The 19,115-nt window shown below is 40.4% G+C and overlaps 1 protein-coding gene across 1 annotated transcript in view; it reads left to right on the top strand.

Annotated features, from left to right (window-relative positions):
* The window catches only part of NKAIN2 (sodium/potassium transporting ATPase interacting 2), a 572,965-nt gene extending 554,096 nt beyond the window's left edge, over positions 1-18,869 (top strand). The window contains exons 6-7 of the mRNA XM_056344570.1: positions 9,634-9,715; positions 15,189-18,869. Of these exons, the coding sequence (XP_056200545.1) occupies positions 9,634-9,715; positions 15,189-15,198 (92 nt within the window). The 3' untranslated portion in view covers positions 15,199-18,869. The remainder of the gene's footprint in view (positions 1-9,633; positions 9,716-15,188) is intronic.
* The last annotated feature ends 246 nt before the right edge of the window (positions 18,870-19,115 follow it).

Below are 19,115 nucleotides of genomic sequence, written 5' to 3'. Positions count from 1 at the left end.
CAGTGTCAGTCATTTATTCCTCCTTTGCACTGGATGTGGAGGGCAGGCTTTGGAGGCAGACTCTCCTGCACTGCACCTAGGGGAGCATCTCCTCCTTCGTCCCGATGGAGGGAGGGCAGCTCAGACCATGCAGAGCACAGGTGGGGGAGCAACCCACAGGCCTCCTTCCTCACCCTGGCTTCCCAGCCTCCAAGGGCGGCTGGCTGCCTCCTCAGGGGCTCAGCCAAAACGAGCAGGTGTAACACCACAGGTCCTGGCCAGCCAGGCTGGGTCGGGACTGAAGGACTGCAACGTCTCAGAGAGGAGCAGATATGAGCTGCTGCGGGTAGACCAGACTCAGTAACCGTTTCCAGCAGCCTTGAAAAGGCCACCTGCCCACAGCCTTAGTGTCTTCCCCACTGAGACAGTCAACGTGAGATCCTCACGGTTTCCTACATGCCTGGGATACCTTTGTACTAAATTATTTTTATCAGCATGCCTTCTGTTAAAGTTTTCCTTACTACTTTTCCTTTTAAATATCTAGATAGGTCTTCATTAGCATTGGATTGTTAACTTCCATAGGTTTGGTCCTTAATTCTCCACTTTGCTGCACCTACTAATGACTCTTTCTAATTTATTAGTGTGGTGGTCACACTTGGAGGCCACTGCCCCAGGCATTTTCTTTTTTCTCTTTATTTCTTTTTTCCTCTCTTTATTGCTTGCCCCCAGCAATGATCTGGCTAAGAACAATTTTTCGTAACGATTCATTTGATAACTTCTATGATAATTCAGTCTACCTCACATTTTCTTTAATTCTTAGAATGAATTGTCAGTCAAAAACTATGGCAGGGCTATATTTTTTTTCGCTTTGTACTCAAGCATGAAAATTTGAAAGCAAATAGTTATTATTCAGCAGTGTCCAGGTCTGTCCAGTTTAGAAAAATAGTACATTCTTCAGACTATTAATGTTCTTATAGCTGAGTGGAGGTCTTTTACAGACTCTTTACTGAGCACTGGTCAAGCCCCACTGCAAGCTTGGACAAGCCTTGTAAAGCCTTGCAGGGGTCAACTGGCAGCCTACCTGACTGCAACCCTATTTCCAGGTCTATAAGCTTGACAGGTGGCTTGCTGCGTTTATCAGATATAAAAGGCAGCACTGAACATTTCGGTCCACTATTTCTCACTGCTGCAGCTATCCTCCAGACATTTCCTCCTAGCCTCTGGCTTTTATTCTTGCCTGCCCTATCCCTGGTCCCTGTTTCATCCTTCAGCTGCTGCAGCCTCACTTGTGCCTCCCAGCCCTTGCTTGGCTACTCCTGGTTGCTTTCATCCCGGCTCCTTTCTGCTCAGCCATGACCCAGCTTCCCACCTCCTCAACATGGTTCCCATTGTTGGCCAGCCCTGCCTCCTCACCTCCAAAGCATCATCTTCATTGCTTCCTGACCTGAGGTTCTGACACTGACCAGACCTCTTCTCCACCTAGGAGTCTGAGACGCGTTTTGGTTTCTCTAATTTCTAGACCCCCCAGCACCATTCAAGTTGATATTTTCTGCTGGGTACAACCATGATCTGAGCTCACCTTGAATGCAATATCTTTGTCCCTGCCTGGTCCTAATTATAGGAAGTGATAGGCTGAGATCCCTGTCAGTATGTCTGTAAGGGTAGCAACACCAGATGGTGCTTATCAGGTTTCACAAACCTGTGTACCTCCCCAGTCCTACAGCTTGCCTCAGAAGGGCTGACCAGAGAATTAGCCAGGGGATCAGCAGTAACAGAGACAGGAGAAGGTGCTGCAGGCCTTGATCCAACCAGAAACTTGATAAGAGGAGAAGCAGCTGAAGGAAAAGTCCCTGTGAAGCAAAAAAATTACAGAATAATAGTGACTAAAAGTAAACAGCACGGGAATAGTGGCAGTGGGGCAGAATCTGAGCTGAGAAACTCCACCAAAAATTGTGTGGGGGTTTCCCTTTGCCATGATGTGGCCATCATAGGGCTTAGAAATGCCATGAGATTACAGTTTAAATATCTGAGGGTTTAGTTTCACCTTGCAAATGGGTGAGCTAAGATGACTTACAGGCCACTCCTGGCTGCTTGGCAGAAATGCAATTCATTGCACGGCAAGAACCAGACCGAGTGTCCAAGTCCTTACACTGTTCCTGAACCGTCCTGTGCCAGCAGGCAGGGCACAGCCTCACATACTGGCAGATCCCCTCCTTCCCCCTGCTTTCTCGGTGCTTGGCTCTATCCCATTTTGCAAGTCTAAATCACTGTGCACGCAGCACAAAGACCAATAATGTTTGATTATCATTGTAAACAAACTTTATTGAGATTGTATTCAAGCAAACCTCCTCCTGTGTGCTATATTGTTGAACAGCCACCAGCCCATGCTCACAGCATAAAAAGGTAGCAGCACTAAAGTGTTTGGAAGTGTCTTCACCAGTGAGGCGGGTAGCAGGATACTGGCAAAGCTGTAGGAGCAAGGGTGTCCCCATATGTTCTTTTGTATTTTTTTTTCCTCGTGTCATTTCCAAAGTTATTAAAACCAAGCCTAATTTTATTCCCCTCCATTTTTTCTCAGTTTGGCCAGATTTTAGCTACCAGCATTTGTGCACAGCTCTCTCTTGCCTCACGCACTCACTTCTGCACCAGCAGTGCCTCCAGTGACGTTATTAGCCACAGTTTGTTTTGCCTTCTCCTCTCTCACAGCCATGCATGCAGTGGAATGCCTCACTGTGGCAGTGAAGCTTAATCACAGCACTTCTGAGGCCTGAGTCCAGTGGGCCAAGTCTTCAGCCTGCAGAACTACTGTACATAAATTTAAGACCTCACAGGTCAGATGCAGCACAAGTACACCACACATTCTTTCTCAGCTATACCAGGCAGGAAATATGTTCAGCCATGACATGCATGTGCAAGAAGGATCCTTGTGCACATGCACATACACTTCCCTGGTCATTAAAACCATCTTTATCATGGATAATTTGTAAAATTTTAATATTATTTTAGTGGGTTTGATTCATGAATATATTTAAGAGCTACCATGATGCCAAGCACTGAACAAACATGAATGCCGGCACTGTTTCTTGCACTCTCTATATTAGAAAACGGACGAGCGGTGGATACAGGCAGAAAGTGAGCACAAAGAAACTATGAGCAAATATTGTTCACTGTGGTAGACAGGAATATAAGGGCATCGGCAATCTAATTATTGCAAACAGAGCAAAAAGGAGTTTGCGGGAAAATAATGAGAACTGTGAAGACATTCTCACAAGGAGAGAAAATGTTTGGAAATTTTACAAGTATGGAGGTCAAGCTGGCAGCATGGGGACAGAATTTAGCTTTTAGAACTGGAAGGAGGAGAGATTGATGTGGCGTCTCTACAAAAGGCTTTAAGTATAAGAAGATTTAGCTTCCACTTTATGTAATGTAGAAGGTTAAATCAGTAGCAGAATGCAGAGAAGAGTAACCTAACCAAAAGATGAGTCCTGCAGCTTTTGTCTCCTTAACTCCACATTTGCTGAGTTCAAAAAAAAAAAGGAACAATTGTGGGCTTTGACACTGAGAGCCCTGGGTAAATGTTATAGCTGTGTCAACAGGTAGAAAAGTCTCCCTCTTCAATATGCAAAAATAATCTTTGGAAATTAAATACTGCACAGCCCAAACCAAAGTTGACATCTAACTTACATCCTCAAGTGACAGGCAGACTTGAGGGTACAACTGCCCTTGTTCACTATGGGAGGTAGCAAAGAAGGTTAGGGAGGGGCAACTGAGTTCTGGTTTTAGCCACGCTGAACTGGAATTGATGTTTAATTATCCATGGGTAAATATCGCAGTGAGAAGCTGAGATTTCAGTTTGTATAGAAGGAGCAGAGTGAGCACAAGCCAGGTAATCCGTGATACCTCAGAGAGCCATGACAGCAGAATTTGCATTTGCAAGTGCAATTACCCAGTTTACAGGATGTGGAGAAAAATAAAAGGCAGAGGTTACTGCTCATGGGACTCCAGCAGCATGCTGGTGGGAGAACCATCAGGAAAGGAGATGAATGATGAGGAGGATGAAAACCTGCAGAGGAGACAGTGGAGGCCACTGAGGCAAACATTTCAGGAAGACAAGAGCAGGGGCTGTGTGGAAGGTGGCTGGGTAACCATGAAGAGGACTCCATGTGCATGGCATTACCAGCTTCTAAATTTGGATATGAAGAGGTGATCTGACTGTGGTTTTAGCTGCGTGCAAGGGACAGAAACACAAGATGGAAGCAAATCTACAGAAATGAAGGAGAGTAGCTCTAGAAAGTGTTTGAAACCATTGGGGGGGGCAGGGAAGGTAGAATGGGACAAGCAGTGATAAGGGTAGGGTTGATTTTCTTATGACAGGAATTTACATCTATTTGTATTGGAAGGGAAATGCAAAAAAAAAAAAATGGATCAGGAGTCTGTCACTGAGACAAGCAGAAGTTGGAACAACATTCCCATGCCTGCAGTAAGACAGAAGGGGAAATGAATGGTAAAAGGACTGGAAAAAGGCTGGCACAGTGAAGAAAGGACTACTTTATCAGTTTGCTCATACAAGAAATGGAAGAGATGGTGTGCAGAGAAACAAGTGGAGATGAGAGAAGGAAAGCAGATGAGGAGGTGATGCAGGTGTCTGGGGTGGAACTAATAAAGCTGGAGAAGCTAAGCTACTTCATCAAGGAGATGGACAATGTGAAGGGAAAAGAATCAATGACAGAAGTCACTCTCATTACAGAGAGTAACTGTTGCAGACATTTGCACTTTTAAAGAAGGAGCCCCAGGCAGGAAGCAGCTGTGGTGGCGAAGGCAGGGTTGAGTGCTGCCGGTAGATTCACAGATGTGAGAGGCAGGGCCTCATGCATCAAGGGAAGGGATGAGATAATCAGCAAAACAAGCGATAATAGGAAAGGAACAAAGTAAGGAGAAGGTCTGAGAGTGTGAAAGCAGTAAAGAAGTCATCCATACTGCAGGTCACATGCTGCCCAAGTACATGGCTGTTTCCCAACTTTTCCTTTTCTTTGCACGTAAAGCTACTCATCCTCCTCCACATGCCTAAACTCTATATCTTTTCATATCTAGTCTGCATTGATTTTTGCATGCCTACTAAAATGCAAGGAAAGCCGTAACATCAAGTCATGTTTCTATACACAATTGCCCTAAACAACTCTTTGGGTCAGACCTTAAGCCAATGTAAATCATCATTGCTTCAATGAAGTTACTGAAGCTATAAACATATAAATTAGCTGAGGACCTGGATCTCTGTGCTTCTGTATTCATATCTTACAGAAGAAAATTTCTTTTAAGTAGAGTAGTGTCTAGTCTTCTGGTTTCTATTCGGTATCTTTCCTTCTGCTTTCTACAGGAAGATGTTATTGCTTTTATTCCACACTGTTTCTTTTCTCTTTGTCCATCTGTTGATTTCATCAGCTTCAATGTTTCTTCCTGCAAACTTTCCAGAAAATCCCTTCTTCCATATGAACATCCATGGCAATGGGGTCTTTTTTATGCATTCTAGTTTAATGGTCCCTCTACACACCACAAACTTCCAGAAATGAAAAATGAGAAGCCCATTTCCACCTCTCATTCTGTCCTGATATACACCAGAGACAGTGGGGACTGTGACTGAGCAGAGGATGAAATTCACATCCCTGTGGGTGCTTAGGAATAGAAAATCTGTCCCTATTTTAAGTCATATGTCCTGTCTGTGTTACAGTTGCAACCACAGCCATATGCCTGATAAGCCCCTTAACACCAGCAATGGAAGAAAATGCTCAGGTTGAATTTCTTAGCACATATTTTACACATAAATAGTACTGCTATTATCCTATTCAAGTCTAGCTAGGAAAATAAGCATCTCGGCACCCAATATTTCAAAGGAATGGAATTTCGTGTTTGTATATGCACATGTGCTTTTGCTAAGGCAAAACATGACAAAGGAGACACTTCTGATAACAGTGACATGTAAGATGAATGTAAAATAGAAGAGTCAAAAATGTGTTTGATGGATGAGGGTAAGGATGGAAGCTTCTGTAGTGGTTCAGCTAATGAGCCTTGTTTTATTCATTTCATGTTACTGCTGCCAGGAATGTATCAATCGTATGACACTTTTAGTGACCTTTCAGGCTCAGCCAGGATAAAATGCCTGCAGAAAGGGCAGCATTTTGCACGCTTTAAGAAACTAGCTCAGAGTCCACAGGGAGCTTTTAGCATAGCCTGGACACCGCAGGCTTTGCAGTGCTGAGAAACTGCCACCACCAAGAAATCTTGCTACAAAGAAATTACTGAAATCCTTTTGTATTGGATTTCACTTTCTATTGCCTACCTTTACCTACCTTACAAAGTTTGCTGCTGCGTGTAAGAAGACATTGTATGCCTACAAGGTCACAATAGTGCTCTCTGCCCTACTATCATTTGGTTACACACATGGGAACTTCCACTGTCAGCTGAACACAGAAATGTCACTACAAGCTCGCTTTGTCACTTGACAATCTGGCTTGTTAACACTCTATGTTTACTCTCTGCAACAGGGCGAAGACACAATCCATGCAGAGATATTCAGCATGTATCTTTCTCTCATGCCCACACAAACTTGTTTTACTCGAAGAAATCTTTTTCTTAACGTGTTGGTTTAACTTTCTGAAAACAAGCTTGAAATCACCCTTAAGACGTTTTGCCCCACAACTGCAAAACAGACTGTCTATGCCTGCAACCTTCTAATAATGGGTTACCAGTTGCTTGAAGAGTCTTGGGAAGTACACAAGAAATGCAAAGCCAGACAAATGTATATAAGCAGCATCTGTAAAGTGACATGGGTTGACAGCAGTGAGACACTTAGTCAGAGGTCAAGAGTGAGGAAAAAAAGGAAAACTGGGCAGGAGAACAATAAACCACAGCTACAGCAAAGACATGTCCATTCTTTTTGCTGCAATCTTCATATTTGAATAAGGGGGTTTATTTCCTCTCAGCCTAGCGCTTCACTCAACAATACTCCTGTAGTGAATTCTTCATTCTATGCCTATAAATTCATATGCTTCCAAAGATCTTGATCACATTGTAATGAAGTTATTCCAGTGGTTACAGACAGTGGGTAAGTAGGAAGCAACAAACGGCATTTCACTTGATTGTAGCAAGATTTTGGCCCTGTTAAAGATTTGTAAGCAGGCCAGGGAAGCACTACCCAGATGCAGTCACCATAGGTTCTGTGCAGAATTGTTTAAAACTTTATTTGAAATGTAGTTGTCAACCAGCTGGGATGACATTTCAATTGGGTTCCTACTGGGATGTCGGCTAGGGAAATAATTCTCTTCATTTTTGTTAACAGCAAGGATGATAGAGTAGAGAACATTTGTAGAAATTTCAGATGAAACCAGATTGGGAGGGGTATGAGCACTTGTGAAGACAGGATTAGAAGTCAAGATGATCTTGAGAAGTGGCTTGAAATCAAGAAGATGGAATTCAATACAGACAAGTGCAAAAGAACTCCTGTGGGGAAGAATCAATCAAGTGTCTTCAGATAAAATATGGACTACTTGGCTAGATTACAGTTAGTGTCAAAACATAAAAATAAAGATCTGGTTATTAAGCATTTGTATGATGCTGTTGAAAAAAGAAATTTAAAATAAAATAAATAAATAATAAGAAAACAAACAGCAAAACTCCCACCATGTTATTCCTGGTAATGTACAGAATATCTACATGCAGTTGTTCAGTTACTCCTGATTTGTGCACCTCACTGTAAGAAAAACCTAAGTAGACTGAAGAAAGATTGTCAGGCTTGAAAATTTAGAGGCTTGGAAAACATGGGCCATGAGAAAAATTTGAAAGAACTAAGTATACTTAAATCTGGAAAAGATGGATAGCATGAAAATGCTTTTTGAAAATGCTTAGAAGTAGTTATAAAAAAAAAAAAAAGAAGGGAGGGCTCATTTGTCTTCATATCCATAGGGAGAAAAGGCCAACATGTAGAAAAGTAGTTAATTTGCAGGAAATTACATTTAAATTAGACATTAGGAAGTTAGGGGCAGGGAAAGGCAACACGGAGAGACTATAGAACTTCCTTCATTAAAGATGTCAGGGATTAATTTAGTAAAACATCATTCTGGGATAGGAGTATACGTAATGCTGCTGCAGAGCACAGAACCAGCTAAATTATTTCTGCAGGGGCCATTCGTGCTAGGGAAGAAGGTAGATGACAGGTTCAAAGTGTCTGTGGTTCTAATGGAGACATACTGTACCAATCCTGTCTAGTGTTATGGTGGCTTCTTGCTTAAAAAGTAAATGGTGGACAGAGGGGTACAAGAATTTGACTTTGTAACATGTCTGGAATGCCTGGGCCTGCATTGGTAAGTGTGGCTAATTGTAGCAGACATCGAGGGGTATTTTAGTATAAGATAACCTATCAATGCAAGTTTTAAGGACTCCAAACACTATGAAAGTTCTCAAACCAAGGGTTATAAATTTACATTTTGTGATTTTGATGTGAATGTTTCTGCATTTAAGATCCACAAGAAGCTATCATCTAACAAAGAATGGGGTGGGGTTTTTTTGTTTTGTGGGTTTGTTTTGGGGTTGGGTTTTTTTGTTTTGTGGGTTTGTTTTGGGGTTGGGTTTTTTTGTTTTGTGGGTTTGTTTTGGGGTTGGGTTTTTTTTTTCCTTTTAATGTACACAGAGCCAGTCTGTCAGTAGTAGCATCCAGATCTGTGAAAAATGTACTTCCATACCTGAATTCTTTGGCTTTTTTCTATCACAATAAAGTCAAATTCACATCTTCTATGTAAGACAATATTTCAGGGATGAGAGCTGCCCACAAATAACCCCCAAAGCCAATACTTAGTCTCCTGGTGCAAAGGAAGCAAAGGGTGTGCTTTTACCTGTGTAAAGACAGTGTTATAGCAGAGAAACAGGGGTCTCAGGCTCAGATGAGATTGAATTGCCCTGGAAATTGTTTAAAATAAACAGAAGACCATTCGGAACTGACAACTGTATGAATTAATAAATAATTCCCTCCCTACAACCTTCCTGCAGACCTCCAGTATCTTGGGAGAAATGTTGGCTTCTTTAGATCTGTGAAGCCTCATCTCTGAAGCTCAGATAAATTGTTCCAACCCTCTGTTCATGCATTTCAACCCAAATGTCAAAGCAGGGAATCGGGGAAACTTTTGTCTCGCAGAGTCGGATTAATGTGCTCTCTCCTCTACATCACTGAACCACAGTATGACAACAAGCCAGACACGGTAATCACAGTCAGGAGCAATGCATTCATACCAATAAATGAATGGGTTTCCGCATTTCTAATATCTGAATAGCATGTTGTTCTGTACTCCAGTGAGGTGGTCTACCTGAAAAACAGGGATGTGCATATGTGTGTGGCTATTTCTGATAGACAGATGGCTGTTATACATGGAGGGATGCCTCATTGTGTTTCTGTGATTTTAAAATAAATTTGAATTTAAAATTAAAAAGGGGACTTGGGCGTTCTTTTTTTTTTACCCTTTTTCTGCATTTCCACAATTAGTTGGTCTAATTTCAACAGATTATTAGGGGGGCTATCAAAAATAATCTGTGTGCTGGGTGGTTCTTGAATGTTAGTGCCTATCACTTCTGAAAAGATGTTGCTAATGAAAGCAATTTTCCCCCTTTCAGTTGATTTCATAGGTGGATTTGACTCTTACGGCTATCAAGGTCCACAGAAGACATCTCATTTACAGCTACAGCCCATGTATATGTAAGTATTAACTTCTGAGATATTCTGCAGAGTGGCAGGCTGATATTAAAGGATCATTAAGCTGAAAGATGATGTGACTTGAAAATTCAGAATAGGCAGAAGCCTTTTTTGATAGACCAAATTCAAGCTACACTTAAGCACCAACATTACTCTTCTGTCGAATTATAATGATTTCTTAGGGCAGGATATAACATGTCACAGTTTAAATAAAACCCAGCTCTCACCTGATTTTCCCCCATTTTCATTCAAGCAGGTTCCGCTCAGAGGCAATGAGAATTTGGTGTAATAAAAACCAGCCAGATCTGACAAAACTTGGTTGCAAAAAAGTGTTTTTATTAAGATTTGTCAAAAGTTCAACAACTTGCTAATTTAGCGGGTGCATTTAGTATTTGTCTTACCAGCACAACTGTTCACTGAGGCACCTCTGTACCTCATTTCCAGTCTCCACAATTAAAAATAACAAAAAAAATGTAACAACATATGGCTTTTAATACCAGCTTGATTAGAAGACAGTATTTTACCTAGCCAGTGAATGACAACTCCATCCACTGCCTAGAAGTGCAGCCTGATATATTTAGGGATTAAATGGGTAATCAAATCTTAGCACATACACACAACTGGATTACATTCACACTAGAGCTAACACCAACCATAGACCAGTCCAGGAATAACCGTCTCCAAATATTTCTTGCACTGATGCCAGCTGCAATTCAAGACAGTCCTGACTGCCCAGATAAATCTTACCTCACTGCTGTGGCCTTTTGAAGTGATTTTATTACCATCACTGGCCTACATGGTAAAAGCACAGCACAAAATAGCTCACAAAGGGGCAACATTTACTTTTTTCCTTTATTTCTCTTCTGAACATCTCTTCTGAGGAAAAGAACTAAACAGAAGCAAACAGTATCCATCCCAACATACACTTCCATTCACCCCTGAATGTAATTTCATTTCTTCTGATTAGTGGAAGCAAGTCTACTAATGGATTAGTGGATTTTTGTATGGAACTGGCATATACTCCTTTATCAGTGGTACAATCAATTCTGTGGTAGTGCTTAGGATCGGGCCCTTTGGGAGCTTTGTTAGGAGCTTTTTAATAATCTCAAATTACAACAGTGCGTATCTCCAATGCCATCTTAACTTCAGCTTCCCATCTGTCTGTGCTCAAGTAAAGATTTTTCACCTGCACTTTTGGCACAGTGTTGTGCATTTAGAAAATGTTATTTCCTTCCTAGTATTATGTGTGGCCCGTAGGTACTTAGAACAATTCTAATCCTATTTCTTTCTCAGTATACCATACCTTGCCATCAACATATGGAGCTCTCTAGCTGAGATATTATCCCATTCTCTTTATGCTTTCAGTGTTTCTTCCAGAACAGCAGATTGTATTTATTGAGCATCTTCATACCGACTAGAAAGCAAGCTAGACCTGTGGAAAATAAGAAGGCAGTATTTTTAAGCTTGTAGCCGAGATGAAGAGTTATGATTCGTCCACGTAAACTGTGTTCTACCTTATTTCAATGCTGTGTTCTCACTGGAGTATAGGTGATTTCGCTGTCTTAACTGAGACAGAAATCAGTATGTGAGCCGACATTTTGTCCAGTTAACCCACAAAAGTATTGCCATGTCCCAGCTGCAGTCAAAGACAATTCATGCTTCCCTCTGACTGCATAGTATTTTACAAGGTTCTCTAGAATTGCTATGGTCTGTCCTTAAGGTTTTTACAGCATTTAGTAGTACCTTTCTGTTATTTACAGCTGAGGCACGCTAGGAACACATGCATATGTATTCACCCTGCAGTTTCTCTGTAAACGTAGGCAGACCATTAGGTAGTGGAGTGACAAATTCAAGTGTCAAATTAATCAAGCCATGGTTTGATTGGTTCATAGGATTGTTTACAGCAATATTACATATTGGAAATCAAAACACACAAATATGATAACAGCAGGCCATACTTGATGTTTTAAAGCTTTATTTGTTGGGAGGGAGGGTCTGGTTCCCTAGGAATCTTGCTCACCAAGGAACATTGGTGTTAGCCTCCAGAGTATTCAAGAAGAAAAAAAAAAACAAAACCAGGACTTTACTCTCTGGCCAATGTCACTTTACAATGCTCAGCATCTCTAGGTGAGGAGTAAAAGGTAAGAATCATTTAACACAGAAAGGCATAGGATAGGATAGGATAGGATAGGATAGGATAGGATAGGATAGGATAGGATAGGATAGGATAGGATAGGATAGGATAGGATAGGATAGGATAGGATAGGATAGGATAGGATAGGATAGGATAGGATAGGATAGGATAGGATAGGATAGGATAGGACAGACCTTCTGCTTTATGGAGCCCATTGCCATACTCTTACCACTGTCCAAGGTGTAATATTATCCATCTAGGATATAACTCTACCCATACATATCCACATAGCTGTATTCAGAGAACTATTTCCACTACTTTATCAATTGCCACAAATTATCTTTGAATCCACAGGCAATGGAAGATATATTAAGCATCATCCTTTCTAATTCCTACAAAAGATCAGCTAAGATAGCTTGTTGCCACATCTACATCCTCTACTATTCAGGCTCACACTGGATGCAACTCATGGGGATCTCTGGGTTTATGAGAGAAATAGTAGATAGCTGCCTCTAAATCATTTGGTTACTAACCATATCCCAAGGCACAATAATGCCTCTTTTTATTGTTTGTGGTGTGGTGGTGCCTATAGGTGTGCTAGGCACACTACAAAAGTGAAGGAGAACATATGACCTTAGCTTTGAAGAGCTTAATAAAACACTATTAGTTTCTAACAGTTTTACAGATCTGTCAAAATGCAATTTTCAACGTGTATTCCAGAAATAAGCACAGAGAACCCCCATATATTTACCAGATCAATTAATACACAGAAATAGTAGAAATCTTAAAGACATATAGAATGGCATGGTAAGTCTCAGTCATCACCTACATACTGCTTGCTGACGTGAATTGATTTAGTGGATTGCAAAGACAGAATTCCATAAACACAAACTTTTATTTCAATTCAAGCCAGACAGATTTACATCCAAGTGTTTTAAATCAATTTTAACTGTTTTTTACACACACAGTTTAATTATTATCCCGAAGGAATGCTGGGTTTACTAATTGCTAACTGTTAAGACACACTTTCTTGTAACCAGCTTCCTCCTGTGTGCTAAAGTTAGCACTTCGTTTTATTAATTTGGAGGTTATACTGAACCTACACAAAATTACACAACCAATTAAATAATTATATTGATTTATTCAGGCTCCTCGTGTTTATGTTTCTATTGTGACAGGAGTTTTTTATCTAAAGACTTATTACCTTTGATTTGTGATATCAATCAAGCTCTACTTGTAAGAATATTCCAGTTTAGTTTAAACACAGTACACTTGTGTGGAATTTCATCAGTTATGCAAAACTACCAAAAACTAACAGGATACTTAAGGAAAAAAAATCTTGGTTTATGGAAAAGAAGTGTTATCTGTAGATAGTGCATTGAGGTGAATATCTCTGGCTACTGTTTCCTTAAATAGTCTAGAATTGTTAGATTCAGGCTCACTTTGTTTCTTTTTTCTATATTTTAGGCTTTGAATTCCAATCACAACTGTCTTTATCATCTCTCCCAATTTCACATTTAATTTAAATCAGCTTATTTTTTCAGAAGAAAAATATATTCTATTTAAAATTATGTTTTAAATAAAACACTGGTGTTTTGGGGGAGAATTCTTATCATTACATTTGTCTACCTGTTATAAATGGATTTTTTTATTATTTAAGTGCCAACAGTATGCTCTGTGCTGTACAAACCAAGAAGCCTAGACACTCCCTTCAAAATGAATACGCTTTTTAAACAGAATGGGACAGAACCGGTGCTCATGTACCTCCTTGCAGTGTGGCCACAGCTGATGTACTAAAAAGCAGCCTCCTGGCATTCCGTGTGGGAGATGTCAGTGCTCATTTCCAGACCATGGGACAAGAACATAGTAAGATGGTGGAAAACAATTGTCAAGAGAAAATTCTGCTCTTGGTTGGTGACCAAGGAAGGTGACTAAACGCTCCATGGCACTGATTCCACTGCACATGAAAAAACACAGTTATAGTTGTGGAACAAGACTGCACTGCATGATCACTGTTCTAAGAACGGTAGGATGGCAGGAGGATAGAGAGACTACATTTTCCACGGGAAACTTGTTTGCTCAAGAAAAGAGGTAGTGAAGCAAAAAAAAAGTATGCATGTCTGATGCTGATGCCTAATGCACTGGAGAAATTGCTCAAAAGCAGTTCAGCCCTGAAGTGAAGTTTGCTTTCCTCGTATTCTGTGAAGTATGAGGATCTTTGCATTATACATATATATATATATATACACACACACATATACTATATATGCATAGAAACACACACACCAATATGTACACACACCCCTTTATATATATGTGTGTGTATATATATATATGCCCACTTATGTGTATTCTGCTACACAAGACTGTTGGTAGGCATTGCTTTTCACAAGAAGGCATTTAATGATAGTTTCTATCTAACGGGATCCAATCTTTCACCAAACGCTAGAGGGATTTTGAATCAATAACTCAGGAGGAGAGGGGTGTAGGAGGTGTTAGTGTATCTGCCTCATACTACCCATCTTTTCTCTCTGTTGTGTTTGCACGTGCATTACACTGGTCATGGTCTCCTAGTCTAGGCTGCAGGTATTTGTCTAGATAATTGCACATACTGAAAGTACTACCTACTTGACCATTCACTTGTAGTATAAATGAAACAAGCAAGACACAAAAAACAGCACCTACCGTACAACCACCCTCACAGCAAGTTCATGCAGTACAAATCTGGTGTGTTATTTTCTCCTCGTGTTTGTGGGATTCAGACATTATGGGCAACATTTCGTTTAAGTAAACTATCAGCTAAGCCTTGTTTAGCAATGAACAACATTGCCCATTTCAGGCTGAAAGCTGGAGTTACAAAACACGGGTTTGGGACACGACGGTTCAGGTGTGCAGGACTGTGGCACTCGTGCATGCAGTCTGCTTTGGGAGTGCGCCTTGGGTGGCTTTCCCAGGCACCTACAATTCAGCCTTTCTGTCCTCACACTGCATCATTTCTTGCTTTTACAAAGACAGCTACATTTCTGATGTATTTTATATATATAGATGAGCTCACCATCTATCAGTTGACCCACGGCTATATAGTTAAGACTAACTAAATACCACTCCTGCCTAGAATGGTTCAGAAAACCTGTGCTGACTTCTCTGTCAATGTTCCAGAGAAAGCCAAGCAATCACCTGAGCAAACACTTGTCTTTCTGTCCTCTTCATCCTGTGTGTAGCTGAACTGTTACTTGGTGGTCGTTTACACGTGCTTGCAAAAGGGCACCAGAGCAGCAGGGCAGTGATCAGATAGGTATATGGTGGATCATAAGTATCTTTTATTTTCTGTCTTCCTTCTAGGTCAAAGTAAACATGGGGACTACTCAACATGGGCTGGAGGACCTGTCAAAGAAACTGTTTCAGGATGGCCTTCTGGTTCTTCAAAGAGCAAAAATGATCCAGTTTTTGTGCTAAAATATATATATATATATATATATATAAAAAAAAAAAGCTGATTGAACAGTGATACATAAAACAATGGACACTTTCAGCCCCTCTTTCTAACAGGTACTAAGGAAGATGCCCCAGACCCCCACCTTGGATCTCCTGCTTCCCAGCACCAGAGGGCCAGAGAAGAGGTGTTTGTGCCATCTTCTGGCTCTTCCCTACCCCGGCCACCGCCAGCGTGGCCCATCTGGATTAAGACATGAACCCAGCAAATTCGGTGCTTTCAGAGCCACCTCCGCACTCCTGGCCGTGTCAAGTCTCCTTAGTCAACACAACACTAAAAATGCCAGGATGACCTTGCAGCAGAAGTCAATAGACAGCACGTTGTTTGCCCTGAAGGCTGTACAGTTCATACTTGCCTTAACCCAACTGCGTTGCACATCAGAGAAACTCCGTGCAAGCTTTCTGAAGTAACATGCTGCTGTTAATTCTGAACGATTTCTAAGTCAGTGGTTTTCTTCTGTTTGGTTTTGTTTTGTTTTCATGTCAGGGAATAAGGCTCTGTTGCTCCATGGCTCCAGAGCAACCAAGTAGAAAACTGCCAGCTGTCTGAGAAGTGCTTTACTTTTGAGGCTCCACAGTGGTCAAGGAACAAAGTTTGTAATGGTTAAAAAAAAAAAAAAAAAAAAAAAAAAAAAATGAGACCTTTTCGGGATCAGGATGGGGAAAGGGGTAACATAAACTAATAATTGAACCTACTGGAAATAAGCAGCAGAAACAGTGCTTCTTAATCCCGCTGTTTTTATTTATTGCACTGTAGGTGCTTTTATAGCTATCTCTAAAGGTCTTTTACTAACTACAGAGACATCTGCAGATTTCTATCAACAAAGGCCAACTGAATATGTACTAGCTACGTTTACTCTTTTATATCTAATTTCAACTGAAAATCCTCTGTAAGTGAGCTTTTTTTTCTAACTGCACCATAAGGGACTCATATTTTTTTGTTTGTTTGTTTCAGTTGGGGAGGGCAGGGAGGGACTAGTTGAGTTGAAGAAATATTGGAGACATTTTTGTGGTATATTTGGGGGATCTGTTGTGTGTTAGAACGTGTATTTTATCTTCCTGTATTGTTGTGGCTGAAAAAAAACCTGTGCTGTTACGTAGTTGGCAACAAGATGCCTTTGGAAATTTTGCTAGTAGGTCAATGTGTATATGAAATACTCTGAACTCCTAGGAACGTATGTTTTGCTCTACATCTGATCTGTATTTTCAAGCACTTAGGTGGCTTTCATTAGGAAAAACCCAATATTTTGCTCAGGCTTTTCGGAAACTTGGATTGTCATTGTTTCTTTGCTCAGACCTTGCATAGGCAAATACACGCACCTACCACACCTGAGGTGACCACGTAGCTTTTGAGGGTAAGAGGGAAGGTCAGTGCCTGAAAAGGCTCAAGAGTCCTCCGAGCAACTCCCTTTTCCTTGCTGGCCAAGCCCCATACCTGCACAGCTCCCAGGCTCCCATGGCCTGTGCGCTCACACCACTCATCCATCCCTGTACAAACCAGTGTCCTTTACTGTGTCTGCATGGATGTACGGTGTCACAAGCAGCAACTCTGGACAATGACAGAGGAACAGGCATTCATCAGCAAAAACAACATACAGGACATGTTCAGGAACTATACTTACATTTATTCAGTGAGATTTTTATATATATATATATATATATATACATATATATATATGTAAGAGAGTGTGTGTGTGTGTGTGTGTGTGTGTGTGTGTATGTCTAGGTATATAAAATACACAGGAATAACCATTGACAGGGGCTGCATAACCCAGGGAGACTCTGATGCAGGGGGCCAAGGGCTCCAGCCATAGATCCTGCCAGGGATTTACTGCGTGAATTAGGCATGTCCTCTAGGCCTGATCCTGTAAAGCATTCCTTGCTGATTTGAATCTCAAATTTAAATTTTCACACTTGCGTACCTGAAATTCTGAGTTCGCTCTGGGTAGAGCTGCTTTTCACTCCCAGGAAAATCATGCAACTTTCAAGCACCAGGCTGAAATTTCCCTTAACTTGAAAGATTTCTAAAGTTTCTACTTTTATGTGGTATTCAATATAGCAGACATATAGTATTAAACACGATGTAGAGGTTTAAATGGTATTAAAATATAACAGGGTATTTTAGCTTTCCCTGTATACCAGTTAATCAAGATCATATTTCTATAAAAATCATTTTTTAACATGAAAAGAAACCAGTTTAGGCACCTAAGCAGCAATCCAATTTTCAGAAGATAATTTTTCATACGTTTCAGTGATTTCCCATGGAACAGCGGCTGCTGTAGTTAGCAATTTTAGAAGTCAGACGATTTAATGAAGTGTCTACATGTAGCTTTTAGGCCTGATTTTACTTTAGAAAATTTTGGCCTTAATTTCTCTGTGTCTTAGTCTTCCCACCTATAAAACGGGAATAATGTGTGCCTCACAGGCTTTTTTGTGAGGTCTGAATTGTTAATGTTTGTAAAGTGCTTAGGAAATAGGAAGCATATCTAACTCTTAAGGATTACAATATAAATGCGTGTTCATATATTACATATAGAGTAGATACACACACACTGACATACACGCAGCATACATATATATACACATGCATACCTACATGAAGTCGGTATTCATAGCCCTGCTTAAGTTGCAGTTAGAGCACCACCATTGAAAAGAAATTAGAACTGTTGACTACTAAACTAAATAATTAGTGGACAGATCTCTTCAGGAAGCAGTTTAGAGCACAGTAATATGAGAATATCTGGATGACATTTTTGATTTGTACAGCTGTATCCTCCTCAAAATCCAGTAAAGAATGTTATTTTTCTAGGCTGGGCTTTTGTTATAAACTTAAATATTCAGAAGGCAAGAGATACAATCCAAATGTGTCTTTTTTTTTTTTCCTTTTCTTTTTGGCATTTGTTAATTCTGAATGTATTTTTAACAAAAGTGATTTTTTTGACTTACTAGTGTAATTTGCATTAAAAAAAAATAAATGGAAAAAAATATAGGTTTCCAAGCTATTCATGGCCCCCTGCTGCTATTCAGAACTTAACAGAAAACTTAGAATTACTGTTCCCAACTGAGCAACAATGCAGAATAAAGAATGCTATTACATTTACATGATGATAATCCCGATCTGTGCAGTGCATGGATGTGACAGCACTGAATAGAAATTGCCAGGTCATGACACCATTTTAATTCTGTCATAGGTAGCAGGTTTTTTCATTATCACTGACACTAAAAGGTTTCTTTTACAAGGCTGACTGCAACAGACTCTTCACTTAGAAAACAGGTCTTTTTTGCCCACTCATCAGGAATTTTAAGCCTATGATAGGTTTACAGTTGCCAACAGTGTTAAGTATTGCAAAAGTAATCCTTGTTAAGAAGGAGCTATATAACATGGATATTTCCACTGCATTAATATTCTTTTATATGCTGTTGATTGTCCCTACACTGAGATGATGAAATCCTGTCTTCAGTAACATCTTTATAGAGTTCACATGCATTGACAACTTGCCTGAGGTCATTTAATAAAAGTGGAGCAGAATGGTATACATTTCAAGATACTCGGTCATGCTCTCCTAAGACAATTCCTTACCGAGTTCATTAATTATTGTCATTAGGACTTCTTATGCCATAATTATAGTGCAAGTGATAATTTTCAGTCAGGTAAAGAGAAATGGTTCATGCTGTATTTGCTTAATTTAAGTACTGGTTGCAACATTCAACTGCCACACGGCATGCTGACAAAGGCTAGTGCAGTATGTATTGATCCCTGGATGTCTCCAGACAGGA

This window comes from Falco biarmicus, chromosome 6, assembly GCF_023638135.1.
Source record: "Falco biarmicus isolate bFalBia1 chromosome 6, bFalBia1.pri, whole genome shotgun sequence".
Classification (NCBI taxonomy): Eukaryota; Metazoa; Chordata; class Aves; order Falconiformes; family Falconidae; genus Falco; species Falco biarmicus.
Note: the sequence above shows the minus strand (reverse complement) of the source record. Positions and strands in the feature narration are given on the sequence as shown.